Source organism: Hyaena hyaena, unplaced genomic scaffold (assembly GCF_003009895.1).
Source record: "Hyaena hyaena isolate Hyena2069 unplaced genomic scaffold, ASM300989v1 scaffold_235, whole genome shotgun sequence".
NCBI classification, from domain to species: Eukaryota; Metazoa; Chordata; class Mammalia; order Carnivora; family Hyaenidae; genus Hyaena; species Hyaena hyaena.
Window position 1 is genome coordinate 2,163,969 of NW_024080867.1, and position 23,178 is coordinate 2,187,146.

At 39.0% G+C, this 23,178-nt stretch overlaps 1 protein-coding gene across 9 annotated transcripts in view; it reads right to left on the reverse strand.

Moving 5' to 3' along the window:
* ZNF583 (zinc finger protein 583) overlaps positions 1 to 22,435 on the reverse strand; it is a 23,907-nt gene extending 1,472 nt beyond the window's left edge. Inside the window, exons 1-5 of one of the 9 annotated variants that reach the window (XM_039244120.1) lie at positions 22,329 to 22,435; positions 20,966 to 21,051; positions 13,985 to 14,111; positions 13,595 to 13,693; positions 4,795 to 7,167 (exon numbers count right to left, since the gene is read on the reverse strand). In XM_039244120.1, coding sequence (XP_039100051.1) covers positions 5,690 to 7,167; positions 13,595 to 13,693; positions 13,985 to 14,111; positions 20,966 to 20,974 — 1,713 coding nt within the window. In that variant the 5' untranslated portion in view covers positions 20,975 to 21,051; positions 22,329 to 22,435 and the 3' untranslated portion in view covers positions 4,795 to 5,689. Of the gene's footprint in view, positions 1 to 3,821; positions 4,234 to 4,794; positions 7,168 to 13,594; positions 13,874 to 13,984; positions 14,412 to 20,965; positions 21,052 to 21,566; positions 21,605 to 22,180 lie in introns of those variants that run through there. The other 8 variants (XM_039244119.1, XM_039244121.1, XM_039244124.1 and 5 more) reach the window with 8 other exon arrangements.
* Positions 22,436 to 23,178: the final 743 nt, after the last annotated feature.

The window sequence follows — 23,178 nt, forward strand, 5'->3', positions numbered from 1 at the left end:
CGAACCCACGAACCGCGAGATCATGACCTAAGCGAAAGTCGGACGCTTAACCGACTAAGCCACCCAGGCGCCCCATCTTTAGTAATACTTCTTATGAAAGATAAGAATTTAACTCATCCCAAGTGAATTACACATTAGCTCCTCTGTTGTATTTTACCTTGAAATCCAGGTAACTTACAGTTCTTATTCTGTTGACTTTAGATAGATCTTTTGAATCCCCTCTATGAGAATATTGCCCTTCGTCCTTGCTTCTTCAGTCTCATTATTGCTGTCAACCTCCCACCATCCAGTCAGCTACACTTTGCCTTTTACATGATTAGACAACAAGTAGGCCTATGTACATGCAGAGACAGACTTAAGTGATTTGTCTATATATTGTAAAGTTGGAAAGAAAATAGCAATCATTATCACTGTGTAAATATTTTCTGAAGAGGTGGAGCCAAGCTGTGTGTGAAGATTACATTTCTTCCCCTATAGGTCCGATGTTATGATGCCAGTATGCACTTAAAGGAGTTTCTTCCTGATTATCAGTCAAATGGATTTTCTTTTTTCATATTCTGTTTTCCAAAATCATACCCATTTCATGGGGGCTTGCTTTATATTCAGACCTGAAGCTGGAATGGTTTTTCCCAAAGCCAGTAATTGCCTTTCTATCTTCCTAAGAATAAACTTTTATTCTTCACCCTATGGCTATAATCCTCCAACTTCATACTTATTTAATGTAACCTATTCCAAACTTCCTGAAGATTTTCTTCATTGAGTTCCTGGATTTCTAGCCTACCAGTAATTCGGTCTGATTGTTGTGCAACAGTCACCCTAGTCATCCTCAGCATGACTTTCCCAGGTCAAATCTACTGTTTTTTGAAGTCTTTCCTGCTGCTGCCTTCCTGTTTCATCCAAAATTTGCTAAAGCTAATTCTTTAATACTCTCATAAAGGATAAGGGAGAGGAAACTGAAGCAAACTGCACATACAGAATATCAGTGTTTGGTCTCACAGCTTATTGTTGTTTGGGTATAGACTTCTAGATTCAAACTAGCTTTACCTCATAACTTGGAAGGTGCAGCACATTCTGTATTATCTAATATTGCTAATGGGGGGAGGCTAGTACTATCTTGAATGTTCTTTTTAGAGACATTCACATTTTTTAAAGCTTTTTAGGATGGTTTCATCTTCAGTATTCTGAAATTTCACAAGCATATTTCTGGATGTATTTTTCCCCCATTGGAATCATTTTTGCCAATTCAGCCCAACACTTGGTAAGCTATTCCAAGCTGAACATTCTTAACTTTTCTCAGTTTAGAAAGGTTTGCATTAATTTATTTGATATCTTTTCTCTCTAAACTTTTCTGGAATTCCTATTAATTGAATGTCCCTTTTTGTTTATATTTATGAGCTTGGAAAGTTTCCCAAATTTTCTTTCAAAACTTCTATTAGGTTTATTACAGCAATAACATTTTTTTATTCTTAGGAGTTCTGGTTTATATATTTTTTCTGTACTATTTTTTCTTTAAACAATTAAAAAAATTCCAGTAAACATTGTTACATTGGTTTCAGGTGTACAATATTATCTAATTTTTTTATAGATTCCCATATTATCTGTTCAAATCTAATATAAATTTTGTTTTCTTCTATTATTACATAAGTTTCCCCATTGTTAGGTTTAGTTTGGTCTCTTGGTCCTTATTATTGCTGATAGTTTTCACATGTTATTATTCTTAACTGTTCAACATTTAGGAATGATAGGTCTTGGGGCATCTGGCTGGCTGTTGGTAGAACATGAAACTCTTTTGATCTCAGGGTTGTCAGTTGGGTGTAGAGATTACTTAAAGAAAGGGTTACTGGGATCTCTGTATGCTTGGGAAAGGTTGGCAAATCAATGAGCTATTCAACAAAATCCAAAAAGGTTTTAATTTACCTGCCAACTCTCATTCTAAATTCACTTTTTCATAGTTTAAATTTATTACATTGTTGTTTAAAACTTCAAATACTGCAGGTAACACAAAATCTCCTGACCAGAATATCCAATCCCAGTCTCCTCCCTAGAAGGAACACTTACATTGGGCATGTCTCTCCAGAACCTTTTCTAGATATTTGCATACTTAATTTAAATGTATTGCAAATGTTTTTAAAATATATAATGAGCAAATCTGCAAAATTTGCTGCTAGTATTTCTTGTCAAGTCCCATGGAAATTTAGATTGTTTCCAGTGTTTCATGTACTAACCATACTGCCCTCCAAAGGGACTACAGTGAACATGTTAAAAACTTCACTGCCTCAAAACATGAGAGACTCTTGAATGCTGAGAACAAACTGAGTACTGATGGGTGTGGGGGGTGAGGGGGGAGATGGGCATGGAGGAGGGCACTTGTGGGGATGAGCACTGGGTGTTATATGGAAACCAACTTGACAATAAACTATTTGTAATAAATAAAAAAAATAAATGAACATTAAAAACAAAACTTCACTGCCTCCAGAGTGGCAAGGTGTCATTTCTTCATACAGCTGCCATTTTTTGATATGACATTATTTAAATTTGTACCTCAATACTAGTGAAGTTAAGCAGGGACTCATTTATCGGCCACCCCGATTTCTTCTGATTTTCCTGTTCTTATACTTTGTCCATGTTTATACTAGCATAGTTGTCTTTTACTTATTTACAGATGTCCTTAAATCTTTCCCTTTGTATGTTACAAATAATTTCTTCCTTAGAGTTGCTTGTTTTTAAATTTTAAGAGCATTTTTTACATTTAAGGTTTTATTTTAACTGAAACTCATTTTTGTGGATGGTATGAACAATCCTATTCAATTTACTTATAGATTAGAGGGTGAAGTGAGGAAGATGTTGACTGCCACATAGAAAAGCATTGAACAGTCTTGTCATTGTTTCTTATTACCCCCAGCCTCTATACACAAGCCAGCTTGAAGCCTCAACTTCTCTAGGGATGCTCTGTACAAACAGCATTTGGGTAGAGTGGCTTCTATTACTGACATCCCTATCATTCAAACATTTCAGATAGCATCGGCCTTTCCTACATTTCATGAATGAACACTTTCTTCCCTTTTGTCTATTTGTTCAACTTTCTCATCCACTGATGACCCTCTTTTCTGTTTGGTATCTTTATCATTGTTTTGTCTGTTTAATGGGATAAGGAAATAACGTAAATTTGTAAAGAAATTTTTGATGCTCTCAGTAAAAATTCTGATATTGCAAAGTTACCTTTCAGAAAATTTGTACAAATTCATACTCCCTCACATCAGTACATAGAAGTATCTCCTTTTTGTGCTTTTGCAATGCAGATGTTTTAATCAGTCTGATATTGACAAATGGGTAGTTTGTTGGTTTAACTTTTCTTCTTCTAGTGAGATTCTGTCACTAGTCACCTGTTGCTTCTTTATATCCTTTGCTCATGGGAGTAGTGTCATTTTCTAAGTGGTCTGTAGAAGCACTTTTATGTTAAGGATATGAATTTCATGTTATAACATCTTCAATACTGTTATTAAAAATTGTGTTTATACTATCTTTTGAGTATATAAAAGCTTAATAAAGTTCTTATGCAGTAAAACCTGGAATCTGTGTGTGTGGCTTCTGGATCTCATGTCTTGTTTATGAAGATTGTTTCACTCTGTTTACAATCCTCTAATAACTTTCACATTTGTGGGTGCCTGGGTGGCTCAGTCAGTTAAGCGTCTGACATTGGCTCAGGTCGTGATCTCCCGGTTCGTGGGTTCAAGCCCCGCATCAGTCCCTGTGCTGACAGGTAGCTCAGAGCCTGGAGCCTGTTTCAGATTCTGTGTCTCCCTCTCTGACTCTCCCCTGCTCATGCCCTCTCTCTCTCTCAGAAATAAATAAAAGCCATTAAAAAAATTTAATAACTTTCACATTTGGATAAAAGGATGAGGGAATTGGTTTTGTAGAGAGCAGAATCAATGTTACTGTTAAGCCACTGAGATATTACCTTTATTTATATATTTACCTGTATGAATGTGTATGTGTGTATGTTCGCATGCAGTGTTTCAAGCCTTAAAACCTTCTTGGGATTTTATTAGATACAGCAAATCTGTAAATTAATTTTGGGCCTCTACCATCTCTAGAATAGTCTTCCCCCTGCAGGATAATGTGTCTATTCAAGTCTTCCTTTTCATCCATTTTCTGCATACTTTTATTCCTATGTGAGTTGGTTCTGAATTGATTGCATACTCAAAGCCTCCAGGAGTCAGGAAGTACTATAAACTGTAAAATAAGTCAGATGTAAAGGAAGAAGTGGTTTGAACTGTGGAGAACTGGGAAACATGCCCACATAAAGATATTATTTTGGGGGGTATTCATTTTAAACTTGATGGCTAGCAAATCCAGTATGTTTGTGGCCCCCAGGGTACGTGTACCGATCTATACTTTTCTTGCCCCCTCTAGTTTTGGAATTACAATGTAGAGAGCTAGCTTCACCTTTTCAGTTCTAAACGACATAGATTTAATATAATTCAACCACCTGGAATTAGGAGAGGGATCAAACTTCCATTTTATTTTTTATTCTTCTTTGGTTATGGGTCTTTTTGTCTTTTAAACAGTAATCTATTTTGGGGCGCCTGGGTGGCTCAGTCAGTTAAGCATCCGACTTTGACTTAGGTCATGATCTCACGGTTTGTGGGTTCAAACCCGGGTCGGGCTCTGTGCTGACAGCTAGCTCAGAGCCTGGAGCCTGCTTCAGATTCTGTGTCTCCCCCCCCCCCCCCCCCCCCCCCCCGCTTAAGCTGTCTCTCTCTCAGAAATAAATAAAAAACATTAAAATTTTTTAAAAAAAGATCTATTTTGCCTTTGTCTAAATGTAAATGTTGAATATATCCTAGTAAAACCTACTCATTACTAGTGATTTTTAAAATGTGGCTTCTTAGAACTGCTGAATATCTAATGACGTTTTTCCTAACAACAAAGTCAGATCTTAGTCTGTATCATCATGGTTTTTAACACCAATGCTACTGTATTAGATGCCCTTATCAACCACTTTAGAACAATGACTACTATTCCTAAAATAAAATATTTATAATCTCTTAAGTGGTGAACTGCTGCTTTTCTTAGATGATCCTATGATCAGGTTTTCTTTGTAAAATGATCATTTTACAGTAGTGTTTATTAAGTGATTATGTTATACTAGGCACTCTGAGCAATTTACATGCATTCTCTCATTTAATCCTCCCATCAAGTTCTGAGGTAGTACCATTATTATTCCCATAATATAAATAAGACTGAACCTTACAAAGGACAAAGTGTTTCTCTAAAACTAGGTGGCTACAAAATGGAAGAACAAGGATTAGAATCCAGATGTTTGATGCTGGAATATGGGTTCTTAATTATCTAAAGAAATAGATGGGTTTTTGACATGAAATAGTACTTTGGAAAGTATAATGGAACAAGGTACCTGGAGCAGGGGGTTTTATAGGCTATTCTGAGGAATGTGTACTTTTAACCTAAGAACTACGGGATACCAATGAAGGGTACCAATGAAGGAGAAGTGATATCAAACTTTTCAAATACAAGTTTGACTGCAATGTAGGCAACTGACAAAGGAAATGGTAAATATGGGGAGACCAATCAGAAAGCTATTTCCATAGTCCATATGAAATAGATTACCGTGTATTGGACAAAGATAATGGAATGGAAATGGATTAAGGGAGTCTGATTCAAGGCATATTTAGGAGATAAAACCTACAGTTCTTGGCAACTGACTGGACATAGAGGGTGAGGGAGAGGAAGGAGTCAAGAATGACTCCATGGTATGAATTCTCTCATGCTGGGCAAGATGGGCACGCTGCCTGAAAGATTTTCTACAATCTTTACATTCATAGGGTCTCTCTCCTGTATGAATTCGTTGATGTAGAGTAAGAGATCCACTATAGCTAAAGGCTTTCCCACAAATGTTACATTCATAAGGTTTCTCTCCAGTATGAATTCGTTTATGTTGAGCAAGGCCTGCATTCTGGCTAAATGTTTTCCTACATTCCTTGCACATATAAGGTTTTTCTCCAGTATGACTTCTCTGATGTTGTGCAAGTGATGAACTATTGCTAAAGGCCTTCCCACATTCAATACACTCATAGGGTTTCTCTCCAGTATGAACCCTCTGATGTTGATCAAGGTATGCAATCTGGCTGAAGGCTTTCCTGCATACTTTACATTCATAAGGCTTTTCTCCAGTATGAACTCTCTGATGTTGAGCAAGGTGGGCATATTGGCTGAAAGCTTTCCTACATTCCTTACATTCATAAGGTCTCTCTCCAGTATGAATTCTCTGATGTACTATTAGGTATCCACGATGGCTAAAGGCTTTCCCACACACATTACATACATAAGGTTTCTCTCCTGTATGAATTCTCTGATGCTGAGCAAGAAATGAACCATTACTGAAGGCCTTTCCACATTCAATACATTCAAAAGGTCTCTCTCCAGTATGAACTCTCTGATGTTGAGCCAAGTGTGCAATCTGGCTGAAGGCTTTTTTACATTCTTTACACTGATAAGGTCTCTCTCCAGTATGAACTCTCTGATGTTGAGCAAGGTGTGCATTCTGGCTGAAGGCTTTCCTACATTCTTTACATTCATAGGGTTTCTCCCCAGTATGTATTCTCTTATGTTGAGCTAGGTTTGCACTCTGGCTGAAAGTTTTCCCACATTCAACACATGCATAGGGTTTCTCTCCAGTATGAATTCTCTGATGAAGAGTAAGAGATGAGCTCTGGTTGAAAACTTTCTCACATTCATTACATTTCAAAAGTTTCTTTTGTACATAGACTTTCTTATGTTTCATTTCAACAGATTTTTTTCGGTAGCTTCTCTTTTGTGGCTCATGCTTATGTACTCTTTCTTTGGTGGGAAAATCCTGTTTTATATCAAATATCGAATCCTCATGGAAAGTTTGCCAAGATTTAGTATATTCATTACTTTGATCTTCAGTGAGGATTTCTTGATGAGTGCTGATCAATTGTCTAGAATGTACCTCCTGACTGCCTAAGTGGTTCTTAAACCAGTCCTCACATCTGCAGTCTTCTCTCAAACTGGGGTAGTCAAGGCTATAACTAAGATGGCTTCTTCCCATTGTCAGTACTTTGGATGATTCTTCATAAATAACTTGCTTTGATGAAAATTCATTGTTTTTAAATGCATACTCCCAATCTAAAAGATACCAAGAAAACAAATGTCTTTTGTATTTGTTCATTAGAAGAGAACTCCTGAAACAAAAACTGGTGAATAAAATACTTAAGTTCAGATATTTAATAACTATAAGATGCAGTCTGAAAAAAAGTATGAGATTATAAAGAATGAGAATTTAAGAGAATTAAGGATTATAATAATGATAATTTTATATTAATATTGCAGTCTCCAAACACCCTTTCTTTCTTGCCTTAGGTGGTCATCCTACATCCAAGCATTATCTTTAAAAAGCCAATTTCATAATGTTAATGTGGCTAAGAAACTTTCTAAAATCCCAAGACCCAAAGACACATCGGGTACTGTTAGTTGCCTTAGGTTGTACATGCAACTATAGCTACATTTATGTAGCCTAAAAAAAAAATCTTCTTAACAGTAGTTTTCTATGTGATATAGTTCAACCAAATGTAAATTTTTAATTGATCCCAAAGCTAAAATGCCTTCACATAAAAGTTATTTTCAATCAAACTGCTTGATTTATTAACCTGCCATAAGCCTTAATTTGCCACCTTTCCATTCCCTATCACCTATTCTGCTCAAGATTTTCCGGTGGTTTCAAACCATATTTATAATAAAATCAAAATTCCTATTATGGTTTATAAAACCAATATAGTAATGAACATAAATATAGAAACCTTTAATAAAATTACTGCAGATCAAATCCAGAAAAATATGAAAGCATAATCATTACCACTCACAGCTTATCCCAGGAATCCAAGATTGGCTTAATATGTAATATCCAATGTAATTCACTACATTAATAGATTAAAGGTGGAAAATTCTATTATCATTTCGATAGATGTAGAAAAAACATTTGGGGCATCTGGGTGGCTCAATCAGTTGGGCGTCTGACTTCGGCTCAAGTCATGATCTCACAGTTCATGAGTTTGAGCCCCATGTTGGGCTCTGTGCTGACAGCTAGCTCAGAGCCTGGAGCCTGTTTCAGATTCTGTGTCTCCTCCTCTCTCTGACCCTCCCCTGCTCACACTGTCTTTCTCAGAAATAAATATTTTTTTAAAAAAGGAAAAGAAAAAAAAGTATTTGACTAATTTTAACATCTACGTATAATAATTCTTAACAAACCAGGAATATAAAACTTCCTCAAACTGATAAAGGCATCTAAGAAACATGAACTTAATGGTGAAAGACTGAATAGGTTTTCCCTTAAGATTGAGAATAATCTAAGTATATCTACTCTTAGCAATTCTATTGAGCATTATAGAGGAAATCCTTGCTATTGCACCAAGTCAAGGAAAAGAAGCTGTAAGATCACAAAGGAAGAAATAAACTGTATTTGAAGATGATGGTCTATGCAGAAAATTCTCAGAAACCTACAAACAACTACTAGAACACCTACTAAATAAATCTAGCAAGATCATAAAATAAAAAATATAAAGATCAATTTACATTTTTGCATACTAGCAACAACTGGAAAATGGGATTTTTAAGAATTCTTTTTATAATAGCACTAAAAACTATCATAAGACTCAAAAAATACATATATATATATATAAACTATATATAGCCACTACACTAGATACTATAGAACATTACTAATGGAATTTTATTTTATTTTTTTTAAATATTTTTATTTATTTCTAGGAGAGAGAGAGAGAGACAGCGTGAGCAGGGGAGGGTCAGAGAGAGAGGGAGATACAGACTCTGAAATAGTCTCCAGGCTCTGAGCTGGCAGTCAGCACAGAGCCTGATGCGGGGCTCGAACCCACGAACCGTTGAGATCATGACCTAAGCGAAAGTCGGACGCTTAGCCGACTAAGCCGCCCAGGCGCCCCACTAATAGAATTTTAAAAAGAATAATTAATAAATGAATAAATACACCATACTCATGAGCTAAAAGACTCAAATGGCATTAAGTAGGATAGCAGTTCCTCTGAAATTGATGTATAGATTCCACATAATCCCACTTAAAATTCTAGCAGGCTTTGGGGGAGAAATTCTCAACTTCATTCTAAAATTTACTTGGGAATGCAAATGGATCTAAATAGTTAAAGTGAGTTTACAAGTTGAACTACCTGATATCAAAAGTTACTATATGGGGCGCCTGGGTGGCTTAGTCGGTTAAGCGTCCGACTTTCGCTTAGGTCATGATCTCGCGGTTCGTGGGTTCGAGCCCCGCGTCGGGCTCTGTGCTGACTGCCAGCTCGGAGCCTGGAGCCTGTTTCAGTCTGTGACTCCCTCTCTCTCTGACCCTCCCCTGCTCACGCTGTCTCTCTCTCTCTCTCTCTCTCCTAGAAATAAATAAAAAAATACTAAAAAAAAAAAGTTACTATAAAGCTACAGTAATTAAGACTAGTACTGATGAAAGGATATATAGATAGATGAAATAGAATAGAATTCAGAACTAGACCCATGTAGATATGATTAACTGCTTTTGGTACAAAGGTCCCAACAAGGCAGTATAATGGGTGAAGTCTTTTCAAAAAAAGATACTGGAACAACTGTATATCCAAATTTGAGGAGCACCAAAACCTATTCTTTATCTCACTTAAGTCACAATATTTAACTCATATAAGTGTAAAAGCTGTAACTATAGGAGAAAACAGAGAAGAACATTTATGTGACTTAGAGGTAGCAAGAATTTCTAAGGTATGACACACCAAACTACCAAACAAGTCAAGTTAATAAGCTGGCTTTACAAAAATTAAAAACTTTGGACATTCAAAAGACACCAGTAGAAAATAACACAAGCCACAACTGGCATACATACATCCCAATACATATAAATGGCAAAAGACTTGTAATAAGACTATATAAAGAACTCTTATAATTCAGTAAAATGAAAACAACACAGTAAAACACGGGGGAAAGATCTGAACACTTCACAAAAGATACATGAATGATCAATTAGCACATGAGAAGACATTCAACATTATGTCACCAGAGAAATGCATATTAAAAGCATAGTGAGATACCACAACACAACCATTAGAATGAGTAAAATTAAAAGCTGACAATACCAAGATATGGTGAAGATATGGAGCAAGTGTAAGTCTCCTACACTGCTGCTGGGAAAGAAAATGGCAGACACTTTGGAAAACTGGCAGTTTCTTAAAAAGTTAAACATACGCCTATTGTATGACTCATTCCACTTTTAGAGATTTACTTAAGAGAAATGAAAACATACATGCATACAAAGTCCTGTAAATGACAGCTTCAGAGATACTTTACAATAGCCAAAAACTGGACACAACCCAAATGTTCATGAACAGGTGACTGGAAAAACAAAATGTGGGAGATCTACACAAAAATATGTATGATTTTCAAAATTATGAGTAAAATAAGCCAGACGGAACAATATATACCATATGGTTCAATTCAGGTTAGATGGAAACTAATCTAAAATGACAGAGATCGTAATAGCATTTGGAGCCAGGAGTGGAGAAAAAATGGTTCAAAACAAGGCACAGGCCATCTTTTGGGGTGATGGAAACACTGTATGTCTTGATTATGGTGATTGTTTCATGGGTTTATATAATAGTCAGAACTCATCACATTGTATGATGTATATGGATGTGATTTACTGTATGTGATTCTTTAATAAAGTTATTAAGAAAAAATAAAATGGAAATAAGAAAGGTAAGTAAAGACAGACTTCAATAACAATAAAAAGAGTAAAACTCATGTAACAACCTCTTTACACTGAAAATAAAGACTTAAACCTTGGAACCTATGGAATATTTACAAATACCAATTATATGTTTGGCCATATAAAATCCTAAAGTTAGAAAGTAGAATTAGTATTAATTCCTATTTGATAAATGTGATAAAGCAATTTGATCAAAATACAATAAAACTATAAAACTTTCTTTTAAACAACTCTTGTGTAAAAGAGAAATTTCTTCAAAGTAGGTTATTTAGGAAACAGCAATAACAGAAACACTAAAAATCAGAATCTCTGGAAAACAGCTAAGTTATATTCAAAGGAGAATTCATAGCCCTTAAAAATTTAGTGAATAAAAGAGAGTGAAATGATCAAGCATTTATTTCAGCAAAACGGAGAACAAAATAAACCTAAGAAAACTAGAACAATGGAATTAGTGAAAAGCAAAAAATAGAGAATTGGAAGAGTGGTAACAATAATAAAAAAAATCCTTAAGCTGGGGGTGCCTAGGTGGCTCAGTAGGTTAAGCATCTGGCTTCGGCTCAGGTCATGATCTCACGGTTCGTGGGTTGAAGCCCCGCATTGGGCTCTGTGCTGACAGCTAGCTCAGAGCCTACAGCATGTTTCGGATTCTGTGTCTCCCTCTCTCTCTGACCCTCTCCTGCTCACGCTGTCTCTCTCTCTCAGAAATTTAAAAAAAAAAAAAAAATCCTTAAGCTGAACTTTAAAATTGATTCATGACTAGCTACCTAATAATTTTTTTTAAAAAAGAATAGATATATAAAATAAGTTAAAATTGGAAACTACAGACACTAAAAATAAAAAGGATTACAAGATTATTTTTTTCAGATTCACGAAAATAAGTTTGATAACCTAAATGAAAAGATAATGTCTTTTGGGGCACCTGGGTGGCCCTGTCAGTTAAGCATCCAACTCTTGATTTCACCTTAGGTCATGATCTCATGTTTGTGAGTTAGAGCTCTGCGTTAGACTCGATGCTGACAGCACAGAGCCTGCTTGGTATTCTCTTTCTCTCTCTTCCCCCCTCTCAACATAAATAAATAAATCTTATTTATTTAATGTTTATTTTGTATTTTTGAAAGACAAAGAGTGTGAGCAGGTGAGAAGCAGAGAGAGAGGGACACACAGAATCCAAAGCAGGCTCCAGGCTCTGAGCTGTCAGCACAGAGCCTGACACGGGGTTCAAACTTTCCAACCATGAGATCATGACCTGAGCTGAAGTTGGACGCTTAACTGACTGAGCCACCCAGGTGCCCCAATAAATAAACTTTTAAAAAATAAAAATATAAATTTGTGGACACCTAATTATAATTTAGAGCTGACTCAGTTGGTAGAGTATGCGCCTCTTGATCTCAGGGTCATGAGCTTGAGCCCCATGTTGGGCAATAATAATGACTGCTTAATTAAAAAAAAAAATTATAAAATTTCACCCAACGCAGAAACTGTAAAGAGACTATTTATCAGAAAGAGAACATTGAGAGAGTTGCCAAAGATCCACTTCCTTACAAAGACCTCAGTACCAGGTTTTATCTCTCAAACTGTAAAACTAGTGACCTTATCCATTCATACTAGCATCTCTACCTCAGACTTTTTCTTCTAAGCCTCTGCTTCACTCCAGTGGCATGTTGCATTTCTTCACTCAGAAGTTTCTCCATCTTGTAAAAATAACTCTTGTATCCCAAGTCAAACTATCATCTTTTCCCCTACTAATATATTCTGGCTTACTTCTAGTACATGGTGTCACCATTCAGTTACCCAGACTTGAAAATATAACCAGGAATTATTTATTTTTTCCTTAATGGTTAATAAACCTCTGAATATGCCCAAAAAGTTAGTAGAATTGTTTTCTCAAAAAAAAAATTCAATGAGTCAATCCTTCAATATAAAGGAATGAGTGACTGAAAAATAAAAAAAAATAGGCATTGTGGTATCTGGATTTTTTTTTTTTTTTAAATTTCTAGGAGACAGAGAGAGAGACAGCATGAGCAGGGGAGGGTCAGAGAGAGAGGGAGTCACAGACTGAAACAGGCTCCAGGCTCTGAGCTGGCAGTCAGCACAGAGCCCGACGCGGGGCTCGAACCCACGAACCGCGAGATCATGACCTAAGCGAAANTATTATCCCTTTCAGATAATTCGGTCATTTCCTAGAGAATACTTACTTGTGTTTTTCAGTTTTTCATTGTGTGCTTATCTTTTGAAGGGATTTTTGGTATTCTTTTTTTTTTTTAATTTTTTTTAATGGTTTTTTATTTATTTCTAGGAGAGAGAGAGAGACAGCGTGAGCAGGGGAGGGTCAGAGAGAGAGGGAGTCACAGACTGAAACAGGCTCCAGGCTTCGAGCTGGCAGTCAGCACAGAGCCCGACGCGGGGCTCGAACCCACGAACCGCGAGATCATGACCTAAGCGAAAGTCGGACGCTTAACCGACTAAGCCACCCAGGCGCCCCGGATTTTTTTTTTTTTTAATGTGATGGAGCAACTTGTGCCAAAACTAAAAGGAAGGACAAGCAGACACAGACAGTTTGGACCCAGAGCATAGGAGAAGGTTATTAGACAATACAGTGATGTAGGAGAGAATATATGCAAGAAGAGTAAGTTAGGGACCTCACACTAATGGCACCTCAATGTTTCTTCCAGGCCTTCAGCCTTTAAGAAAAGCAACCCAGGAAACATCAATTATACGCTGGAACCTTTCAGAATAGCTGAGCTTTTCCCTGCAGTGGACTCTACCTTCCTAGTTCTCACTCACCAGGGTATGTGCCTCTTGTCCCCTCCTCCTTCAGCATCCAGGGCTCTTTTCCTTGTTCCAGTAATGAGATCACATCTGGCTTAGAAACTGAAACTCCTGCTTACAAGAAATAAAAGGGGAATTAGCCAGATCCGTAAGTCAGATTAAGTTGCTTGGTCATCAGGAAGTTGATGAGGGCATTATAGAAGGGAGTATAGAAGAGGTGAAGTGTTCTGAAGAATGGGGAAAATGAAGTGGTAGGAATAATCCAATGAAGCTGCCAGTTCTACAAAACTCAACCTATTGGGGGAATCACAAGAAAGAGAAATTTAGTGAAGTACATCAGAGGCTTCCTAAACATCGGAAAGCACCCCTATGTGCAGATTCTGAATTCTGTGGAGACTTCCTTACCCAGTGATACCAGGCTCCTATAGTTCTCCAACATCACCTTCTTGTACAGAGTCCTCTGAGCAGGGTTCAGCCATTCCCACTCCTCTTGAGAGAAATCTACGGCCACATCCCCAAATGTCACCAAATCCTGAAATGACATAAACATATTCTTTTATGCTCAACTAGTGTTCCTAACGTCAGATTGGCATGGTTTGAAGAGTTAAATTGTACTTTTAGATAGAAATACTGCATGTGGTGATATTTTCACGCAGTATCTTAGGTTCTGTGCAGCATATGTTAAACAACTGTTAAGATGACTTCTCTGTGCTTAGTTTTAATATTCTGTCATGGAAAAGTATACAATTTCTGACATACTATAGTGTCTACTGATGGTGAAAAGATTTATAGCACAAAAATGGGCAATAACAGAACACTATAAACAAGAAGAAAATAATATGTTATTCATACTAAATGCTAATGCATTTCTCAATATGGAAAATCAGGACAGACTAGGGTAGTGAACAAAGACTTTAAGGAAGAGACAGGAACATGAGTTAAGCCCTATAAGTTGTATGTGATCTAAACCTACATTTTCCAAACTCTTCAGTGGAATGGCCAATGTTCCAGCTATGTCAACGGGTATATATATAAACATATATATATGTATATATATATACACACCTGATCCCTATAATATGGATTTCTCAAAATTAAACAGAGATAATAAATATACTAATAAGTTCTGTAGTGATTTTGCAAAATATAACTTAAAGAGATGTATGCCATAACAGAACAATTGGAGTCCTAAAAGATTTTCTAACAGCTCTTGATAACCCCAGTGAGTTTCAAAGATGGTGACTTCTCTTTACAGAGACAAGATAATAGTAATTTTAAGCACTGTTAAATAGTATTTCAGATGTGATCATGAAGTGTAACGAAAAACCCCTACAGTTTTCACTAGAGGAACATACCCAGTTGTGCATGTCTAACAAGCGAGAGTATTTTACATGCTACAGTATAGTTCTCAAGTAACACTATGCTGAATTAAGGATCTTTATAACATGGAATAAGACCTAGTCTGCTTCTTCAAAATTCAAAATGGGTATTCTTTCTAATGAGGTAAATCTACTCCAGACTTGCCAGAGCATCCGTGTGGTTTGCCATATGCTCTGTTGGTTTGGCATATGTCACAGAGCAAAACCAGCTCTTCAACTGCGCTGCTCTATGGACGCACTCAATGGTCTACATCTGCACAGCTGAACTGACTTGTTAAATACTGAAATACTGTCACAATGGTTGGTAAACAGCTACTGCACTGAGCCCTGTGGTGACCACCTAGATCTCCGCACAACCCAGCAACTGAAGGGAAATGCCCAGCCTCCAGTGGCCTCCAGTATCCCAGCTAGGGTAAGTTCTGGTGTGTGCCCTTGCCTTAGTGGTCATCAGATGTGAACATCACTCCTATTAATGTGACTCTGCAGTGGAATGGACCCACTGAAGATGTACTTAACTACATCAGTGATTTTATGCAAATATTTTTAATGGAAAAAATGAGTCAATATTGGGCTAGTGCCCAAGTAATGGACACAAATGTTAAGGAAGCTATAAGGGAAGCAGAAGTATGCCTTCAAGAAACATCAGTTACATGCATCAGCCTGATCTTACATGCTTCCATCTCTAAAACACTTCTTATTACAGGGAAATATAGGACGTGAGTAAAGGCTTTAAGGAAGGAAGGGAACATGAGTTGGGTCTTGGGCTGGATACTGTCAATCATAAATTCTATTAAAACTCAAACACTTCAATACAAACTAATATTTTGTGCAAAAAAAAAGTGTTCTACACACATTTCCACTAGAAACAGGTGAGGCAGCTTTTGCTAGGTAAAACTGTTAAAAGACATTTTTTACCTGCACATCCTAAAGGATTCTAGGTTTCAACTGACTGACTGACCTTTTCCTCTCAGCCAATGGAGACTTGAATATCTTGCAAATATTTTAATATTTATTTTGATTTGGTAAAACAGAAATTTCATACAATTTGTAAGTATCAAAGAAACTTATCAAAGAATGTCAGCATTTCTACCCTCAGTGATTTTTTAGAAGTTAAAAGAGGGGCGCCTGGGTGGCTCAGTCGGTTAAGCAGCCAACCTCCACTCAGGTCATGATCTCACAGCTTGTAGTTTCGAGCCCTGCTTGAGCCCCGCATCAGGCTCTGTGCTGACAGCTTGGAGTCTGGAGCCTGCTTCAGATTCTGTGTGTCCCTCTCTCTCTGTACCTCCCCCGCTCACACTCTCTCTCTCTCAAAATATAAACACTAAAAAAAAAAAAAAAAAAAAGTCAAAAGAATTGGAAGTCCTCCATGCCCACAACTACCCACCATGTCACCTTACCTCCTAGAAACATAAAAATATACAGTTAGTATGTATTTGTTCAAATGTTTCCTTATATAGACATGTCTATGATTACCTATTCACATGTCTATGATTACCTATTCACATTCACTTATAAAATCACTTTTGTTGATTGATAACATTATGTGGTATAAATATGCTGAACCTTATTTACTAACCCCTTGTTTATTTTCGTTTATATGAATCTTAATTTCTCAGAATGTGAGAATAGGGATTCTCATGATTTTAACATTATAGTTCTCATGTAATATTATTATATATTGAATTAAAGATTCAACAGAGGTCTCTTAACTATTTCCTTAAAATGAATCCTAGAAGATATTCTTTTCACGGAGACTAGGATTCCCCAAACTTACTTAACCTCAGAAAAAATTTAAATTATACTATTTTGATCTAGCAAGAATAGGAGCTACTGAAAAAATAATTCAGGCAGGGAGAAAAGTTTTGACTCAAAGGAATACTAATGGTTCTTTAGGTGGAGGGAAATGGAAAGAAATGGAAAGGAAAATCAAGAAGAAATTAAGAGCCCCAAAGGAATAACTATAAACATAATATCTAATAATAGTAATAAATTGGAGTTAAATCACTATGGGGCCTTATCTTGTTCAGAAAGTAATAAGAGTACTAACTATAGAAGAAGATTGCAGAAGGAAGAAAGGAGCTAATTACATAATGATACAGGTAAATATCCTAGAGTGGCCACTAGAAGAAGAAGAATGTATAATTAACAAGATAAGGAAAAAGTACTTGATTTATCCAGAAAAAGGTAAACAAGAAGAAATAAAGGAACAAAGAACAGATGGAATAAGTAGAAAACAAACCACAATATGATAGACAAATTACAAATACATCAGTAATTACAGTAAATGAAAATGTACTAAACACTAATTAAAAGACAAGTGTTCTTAGGGGCGCCTGGGTGGTTTAGTCGGTTAAGCGTCTGACTTTCGCTTAGGTCATGATCTCGCGGTTCGTGGGTTCGAGCCCCGCATAGGGCTCTGTGCTGACTGCCAGCTCGGAGCCTGGAGCCTGTTTCGGAGTCTGTGTCTCCCTCTCTCTCTGACCCTCCCCTGCTCACGCGGTCTCTCTCTCTCCTAGAAATAAATAAAAATATTAAAAAAAAAAAAAAGACAAGTATTCTCAGACTGGATGTCTTAAAAAAAAAAATCAGTGTTTTGAGGGAGATCTGGGATTGTGGGAGGCACAGGAGACCACGGGAAGCACGCGGGGCCTGGCTGCGAGCGTGGAGAACGGTGGCAGGCACGGGGACTGTGGGAGGCCTCAAGCCGCAACCAACACTATGCTGTTTACAAGAGGCGCACGTTAGTGTGATCTTCAGGAGAGGCTTTCAAAAACTGTGCGTTAAAATCATCCTTGGACGTGGGGCGACGGGGTGGCTCAGTCAGTTAAGCATCTGGCTTTGGCTCAAGTCATGATCTGATGGTTCAGGAGTTCGAGCCCCGCATCAGGCTCTGTGCTGACAGCTCAGAGCCTGGAGCTGCTTCAGATTCTGTGTCTCCTCTCTCTGCCCCTCCCCCTCTCATTCTTTCTCTCTCAAAAACAAATGAATTTTTAAAACATTAAAAAACACATTAAAAAATCATTTTTGGACTTAATAAAAATGTGGTTTCCTGGATCCCCTCACCAGAGACTGATTCAGAGACTGATTTGTGGGATCCCAGAAACTGCCTTTGTGCTGATGGGCTCTGTCTATTCTATACATCCTACCCTCTGCTTTTTGCTTTTTCCATTACTAATTCAGTGGTAGGAGAAAAGAGGTAGCTGGCTCTTAACCTTTCTGGTCTCTCTTACAGGTGAGGACTTCATAATCTTATTCATTTATACATTAGTTTGACAAATTTTTTTTTAAATGTTTTATTTATTTCTAGGAGAGAGACAGAGAGAGAGACAGCGTGAGCAGGGGAGGGTCAGAGAGAGAGGGAGTCACAGACCGAAACAGGCTCCAGGCTCTGAGCTGGCAGTCAGCACAGAGCCCGACGCGGGGCTCGAACCCACGAACCGTGAGATCATGACCTAAGCGAAAGTCGGACGCTTAACCAACTAAGCCACCCAGGCGCCCCTAGTTTGACAAATATTTACTGAATGCCTACTCCCTGTAATGTTCCAAGTGTTGGGAATACAATGGTGACCGAAATACAGTCCTTCCTCTTGTGGAGTTAATATTCTAATGTAGGAGAAAGACATTAAACATAAGGTCATACTATGATAAAAAACAAAAACAACAAGGGAAGGTCATTCCGAGTGACAAGGTGTTTGTTTTAGGTAAGACAATCAAGGTAAACCTGAAGGAAGCAGTAATGTTTGAACAACAATCTAAAAGTGAGAGAGCAAGCCATGCCAACATCTAAGGGAAGAGGATTACAGAAGAGGGAGGAGCAAATGCAAAGGTTCAGAGACAGGAAAGAGCTGGGTAAGCTCGCCGAACAGCTAACTGGCCAGTGTGACTGGAGCACAGAAAGACTTATAGAAAATGAGGTCTGGGGTAGCCAGGAACTGGACCATGCAGGGCCTTAGAAACTGTGGAAAGGACACTGGATTTCATTCCAAGTAAAATGAGAAGCCAATGAAGATGCCAAACAGAGGAATGAAATGATGTGTTCCATCACTGTTCACAGTGTCCTTCATTATTTTCTACTGCCATCTTTAAATCATCACTCACCATCATCTATTTATATTATCAATCAACATATACTATAACTTCTTACATCTGATACAGTCACTAACTAGTAACATAGATATGTCATTTTCCTCACTTGGCCTGTTTTTCTCGTCTATAAAATAAGTGGCTTGGACAAGATCACCCACAATTTTCGTTCTGGCTTTATTATTTTATGATCCTAGATCTTTGCTACCCAATACACTAGCTACTAGTCACATGTGGCTATTTCACTTTAAATCAATTAACATTAAAAATTCAGTTCTTTAGTCACACTAGTATATCCAGGAGCTCCAAGCCACAGGTAGCTATTGGCTACTGTGCTGGCCAGTGTGGACGTAGAACATTTCTATTATCAATCAGCACAGGAAGTTCTACTGGACAGTGCTGCTCTAGCTGATTTCTCTTCTGGCTCATTTCTTGTTTACAGCCATGTTCTATATTTTCATCCAGCATTTCACATAGTTTTTTTACATTTAATCTACAGAATGTATTTAACCTCAAAGTGTGAGGAAGGAGTCTTTTCTAAATGAATAATCCATTCTGTCTCCACTGATTTAAAATAGTATCACTTATGGGGCTCTTAGGTGGCTCAACTGGTTAAGCGTCCGACACTCCACTAGTAGTGTAGAGCCTGCTTGGGATTACCTCTCTCCCTCTCTCTCTGCTCCTCCTCCTCTTGTACTCTATCTCTCTCTCTCTCTCAAAATAAATAAATAAACTTTACAGTAATATCACAAGGGTGCCTGGATGGCTCAGTTGGTTCAGTGTCTAACTTCTAGTCAGGCCGTAATCTCACAGTTTGGGAGTTCAAGCCCTGTATCAGGCTCTCTGCTGTGAGCACAGAGCCCACTATGGATCCTCTGTCCCTTCTCTCTACCCTTCTCCAGCTCATGCTCTCTGTAAAAAAAATAAACATTTAAAAAAAATAAAATAACAACATTTACATTATCATAATAAACAAATAAGTAGACATTAAACTATGAAAACAAAATGTCTCTTCTTATTTGCCACACTACTGCCAGCATTTAGTATACATTAAGTCTTTAATAACTATGTTCAGTGAATGAGTAAATATTTTCCATTCTTATTTGTACTGGCATTTGTTTCTGGGCATTATATGTTGATCTTTTCATTTGTTTCTTCTAGTTCCCATTCCACAGTATTTACTGTTTTCATTATACATGTATGCAACCATTTTAAACTATAAATTCAAGTACCTCTTCTATTCTCATTTTTTCAAAAAGTGTCCTGCTATTTTTCCATACTGATTTCGCTAATTTTAACTGCATGACCTAGAATATCCTATCTGTAGTCCACTACTAACTCAAAATGTCCCTAAGATAGGACTTTATTACTCCCATGGAATCCTATTCTTATGAGCCCACTGAGTGCCTAGGAAAATCTTTGCGCTCACTGACTCACACTTTAACACTCCAAACCCAACACATCCCACACTTCAAAATGACCTTGAGCAAGAGATCTTGTCAAGTACTATAACTAAGACTGCCCAATAGCTTTTGTCTTGCCTTCCTCTCAAACCTGGGTCTGTGAAAAAGCTTTCAGCTAGTGGTCACATCAGAACACCTTGACCTCAATGAATCAAATCCCTAAAATGAGGGCTTTCATATCCCTGCAGGGAGTGCATTTTTGCCTTCTGAGAGCTCCTAACAAAACACCTAACCCATAGGAGGAGCTGAGCTATTTCTTGAACGAAGATGAAAATGCCAGTTGAGGAACAAAGGAAGATCACTGGGTTTTTGGGGACCTCCTTTTACCGCATTGAAGAACATGAGGACCAGGTCACCGAATGAATGGTGCTTTGTTAGCTGGGGAATTTCAGAAGAAAAGCAAGATAATGATATAAAACCTGAAAAACAAAGCACCTCAGGGAGAAGAAATCCTTCCTTACCTTGGACATGGCGTTAAGAATTTATGACAGCTCTTCTGTTCTCCTCCAGGCTCCTCACTGGAAGGGCAGTGTCTTGAAAAATAGAGCTGAAGAGGGAGAAAGAAACCATAAATAGAACTCTCAAGTAAGGACTCTTTCTTCTCACACAAGAAATCGGTTCATCAGTGAAATTATCCAAGGCTTCATAGTAAGTAATTGAGCCCAACTGGAATCCAGGTTTGACTTTTTAGTCTTTCCATCAGATAATGATACTAAAAGGGAATATGTTACCACCCTTACTACGAAATGAGATAAAGCTACAAACAATGCCTCGGAGAAAGCATCTTTATACAGAGTAGGCATCAGAGGGGTCGTGTGGTCTGGAAGACACTGGACCAAAGAGTCAGAACACTCTGCTTGTAGCCGTGGCTTATGACAAACTCTACCTGGAAACCAATTGCTGAACTTTTCTGAGCAATTTCCTCAAAAAGAGATCGAAGAAGGGGCTATGCATTTGCAGTTACTGAAACACCTAATCATGAGTTATTTTCTAGTAAACCTATCTTCCTTGGAGAGTAAAGCAATTATCTTAGAAGCAACATAACATAATGGTAAGAACCACCTGGTTTGGGGATCAGAACACCTGCCCGCAGATACTGGGTCCAGCACTCCGGGGCTCTGCAACCTCCATGACTTACGTATCCACTCCAAATCTCAGTTTCCTCACCAGTGAAATGGTACCTATTCCCTATCAGTTGCTGGGAGGCTCATGAGGTGATCCACAGGAAGCATTCCACCCAGTGCTTCGCACATCCTTGTGTTCAGTAAATATCAATTATTTATGGTAACAAATAGCACACAGTAGGTCTTCTCTTCCTTTTTCCTCTTCAATTCCTCACCTACTGCAGAGCCCAGGAGAGGAAGGGAAAGACCCTCCTTCTGTACCAGAGAGGGCTAAGGCCCAGCAGCCTCATCTGCCCTCCGGGCCTGAAGCTGGGGCACCCCCCTCCCTCCCCCTCCTCTCTCAGGTGTTCCCTTCCATCCCAGTCCCGCTCAGGCTCGCCCGGACCGCCGGGTCTCCGAGAACACCCAGCCGCCGCAGGAGCCACACAGCCCTCGTGCTGGCAGCTCGCCTGGCACCCGTCCCCTCACACTGGGTCGCACTGTCACACCAACAGAAGGTTACACAACCTCACGCCGTGTCACAGGATCGCACACACACAGCTGCACACTCACCGTCACTGTCATGGTCACAGACGCTCGCACAGGCACACACAGGCGCACGCACGCCGTGACACGGTCTCCCAAGGTCACAGGCCCCCTCGCACGCCCGCTCCAGCCCCGCAGGCCCGCCGGCGCGCGCGCCCTTCCCGGGCATTCTCACCGCCTCCTCCCCGGGGGTCGGCACCTCCCTGCGAGCCGTCGGCCGCCGGGAGCCCAGCGGCCCGCGGGCCGGGGCGGGGCCTCGCTGGCGGCCGGATCGGCGGGCTCACAAAGGGGCCGCGGCGCGCGGGCGGGCAGCTGGGGCCGCCGCGGGGGCCGCCGGGAAATGGAGTCCGGGCGGCGCGGGGCATCCTGGGATGGCCGGCAGACGGCTCCTGCTCCCGCCCCTGGGCGTCTGCGCCGCGCTCCCGAAACTCCGGGCCTTCTAACACAGGACCAGGACCTGCGCAGCCCGGTCAGGCCGACCGAGTCTGCAGCGCCCTCGGTCCCCGTAGGGACCCAAGCGGGTTACGAGCCTGGCGCACGAGTCGGGCGAGGTCAAGGTGTGCACGCGTAGTGGGCGGGCCCGCGGGCCAGCGTCCCTGTTGGGCTGCTGGGTGGGCGGTGCGGGAGCGGAGCAGAACTCGCACATCCCCACCCTCACGTGACTGACATTCTAATGAGGGAGAAATTCAATTAAAAAATATATTTAAAATATATAAACGTATATATTAAATATATAAATATAAATATATAAATAAATATATATATATGTACTGGGAAGTGAGCATGCGACTCTTGATCTTGGTTGGGGTGTGAGTGCAAGCCCCTCCCTGGGTTTAGAGATTACTTAAAAAATAAGTAAACTTTTAAAAATGAAAAAAAAGTTTCTAGATCATTCAGGTCCATCCACCCTCTTATTCCTATTCTTCAACCTATGTCTTTGAATATATTTCATTAACTCCTGTTCAAGTCTCATCCTTACCGAAATTGGGTTATGCCCTTCAAGGCCTTCATGCAATTCATCTCCC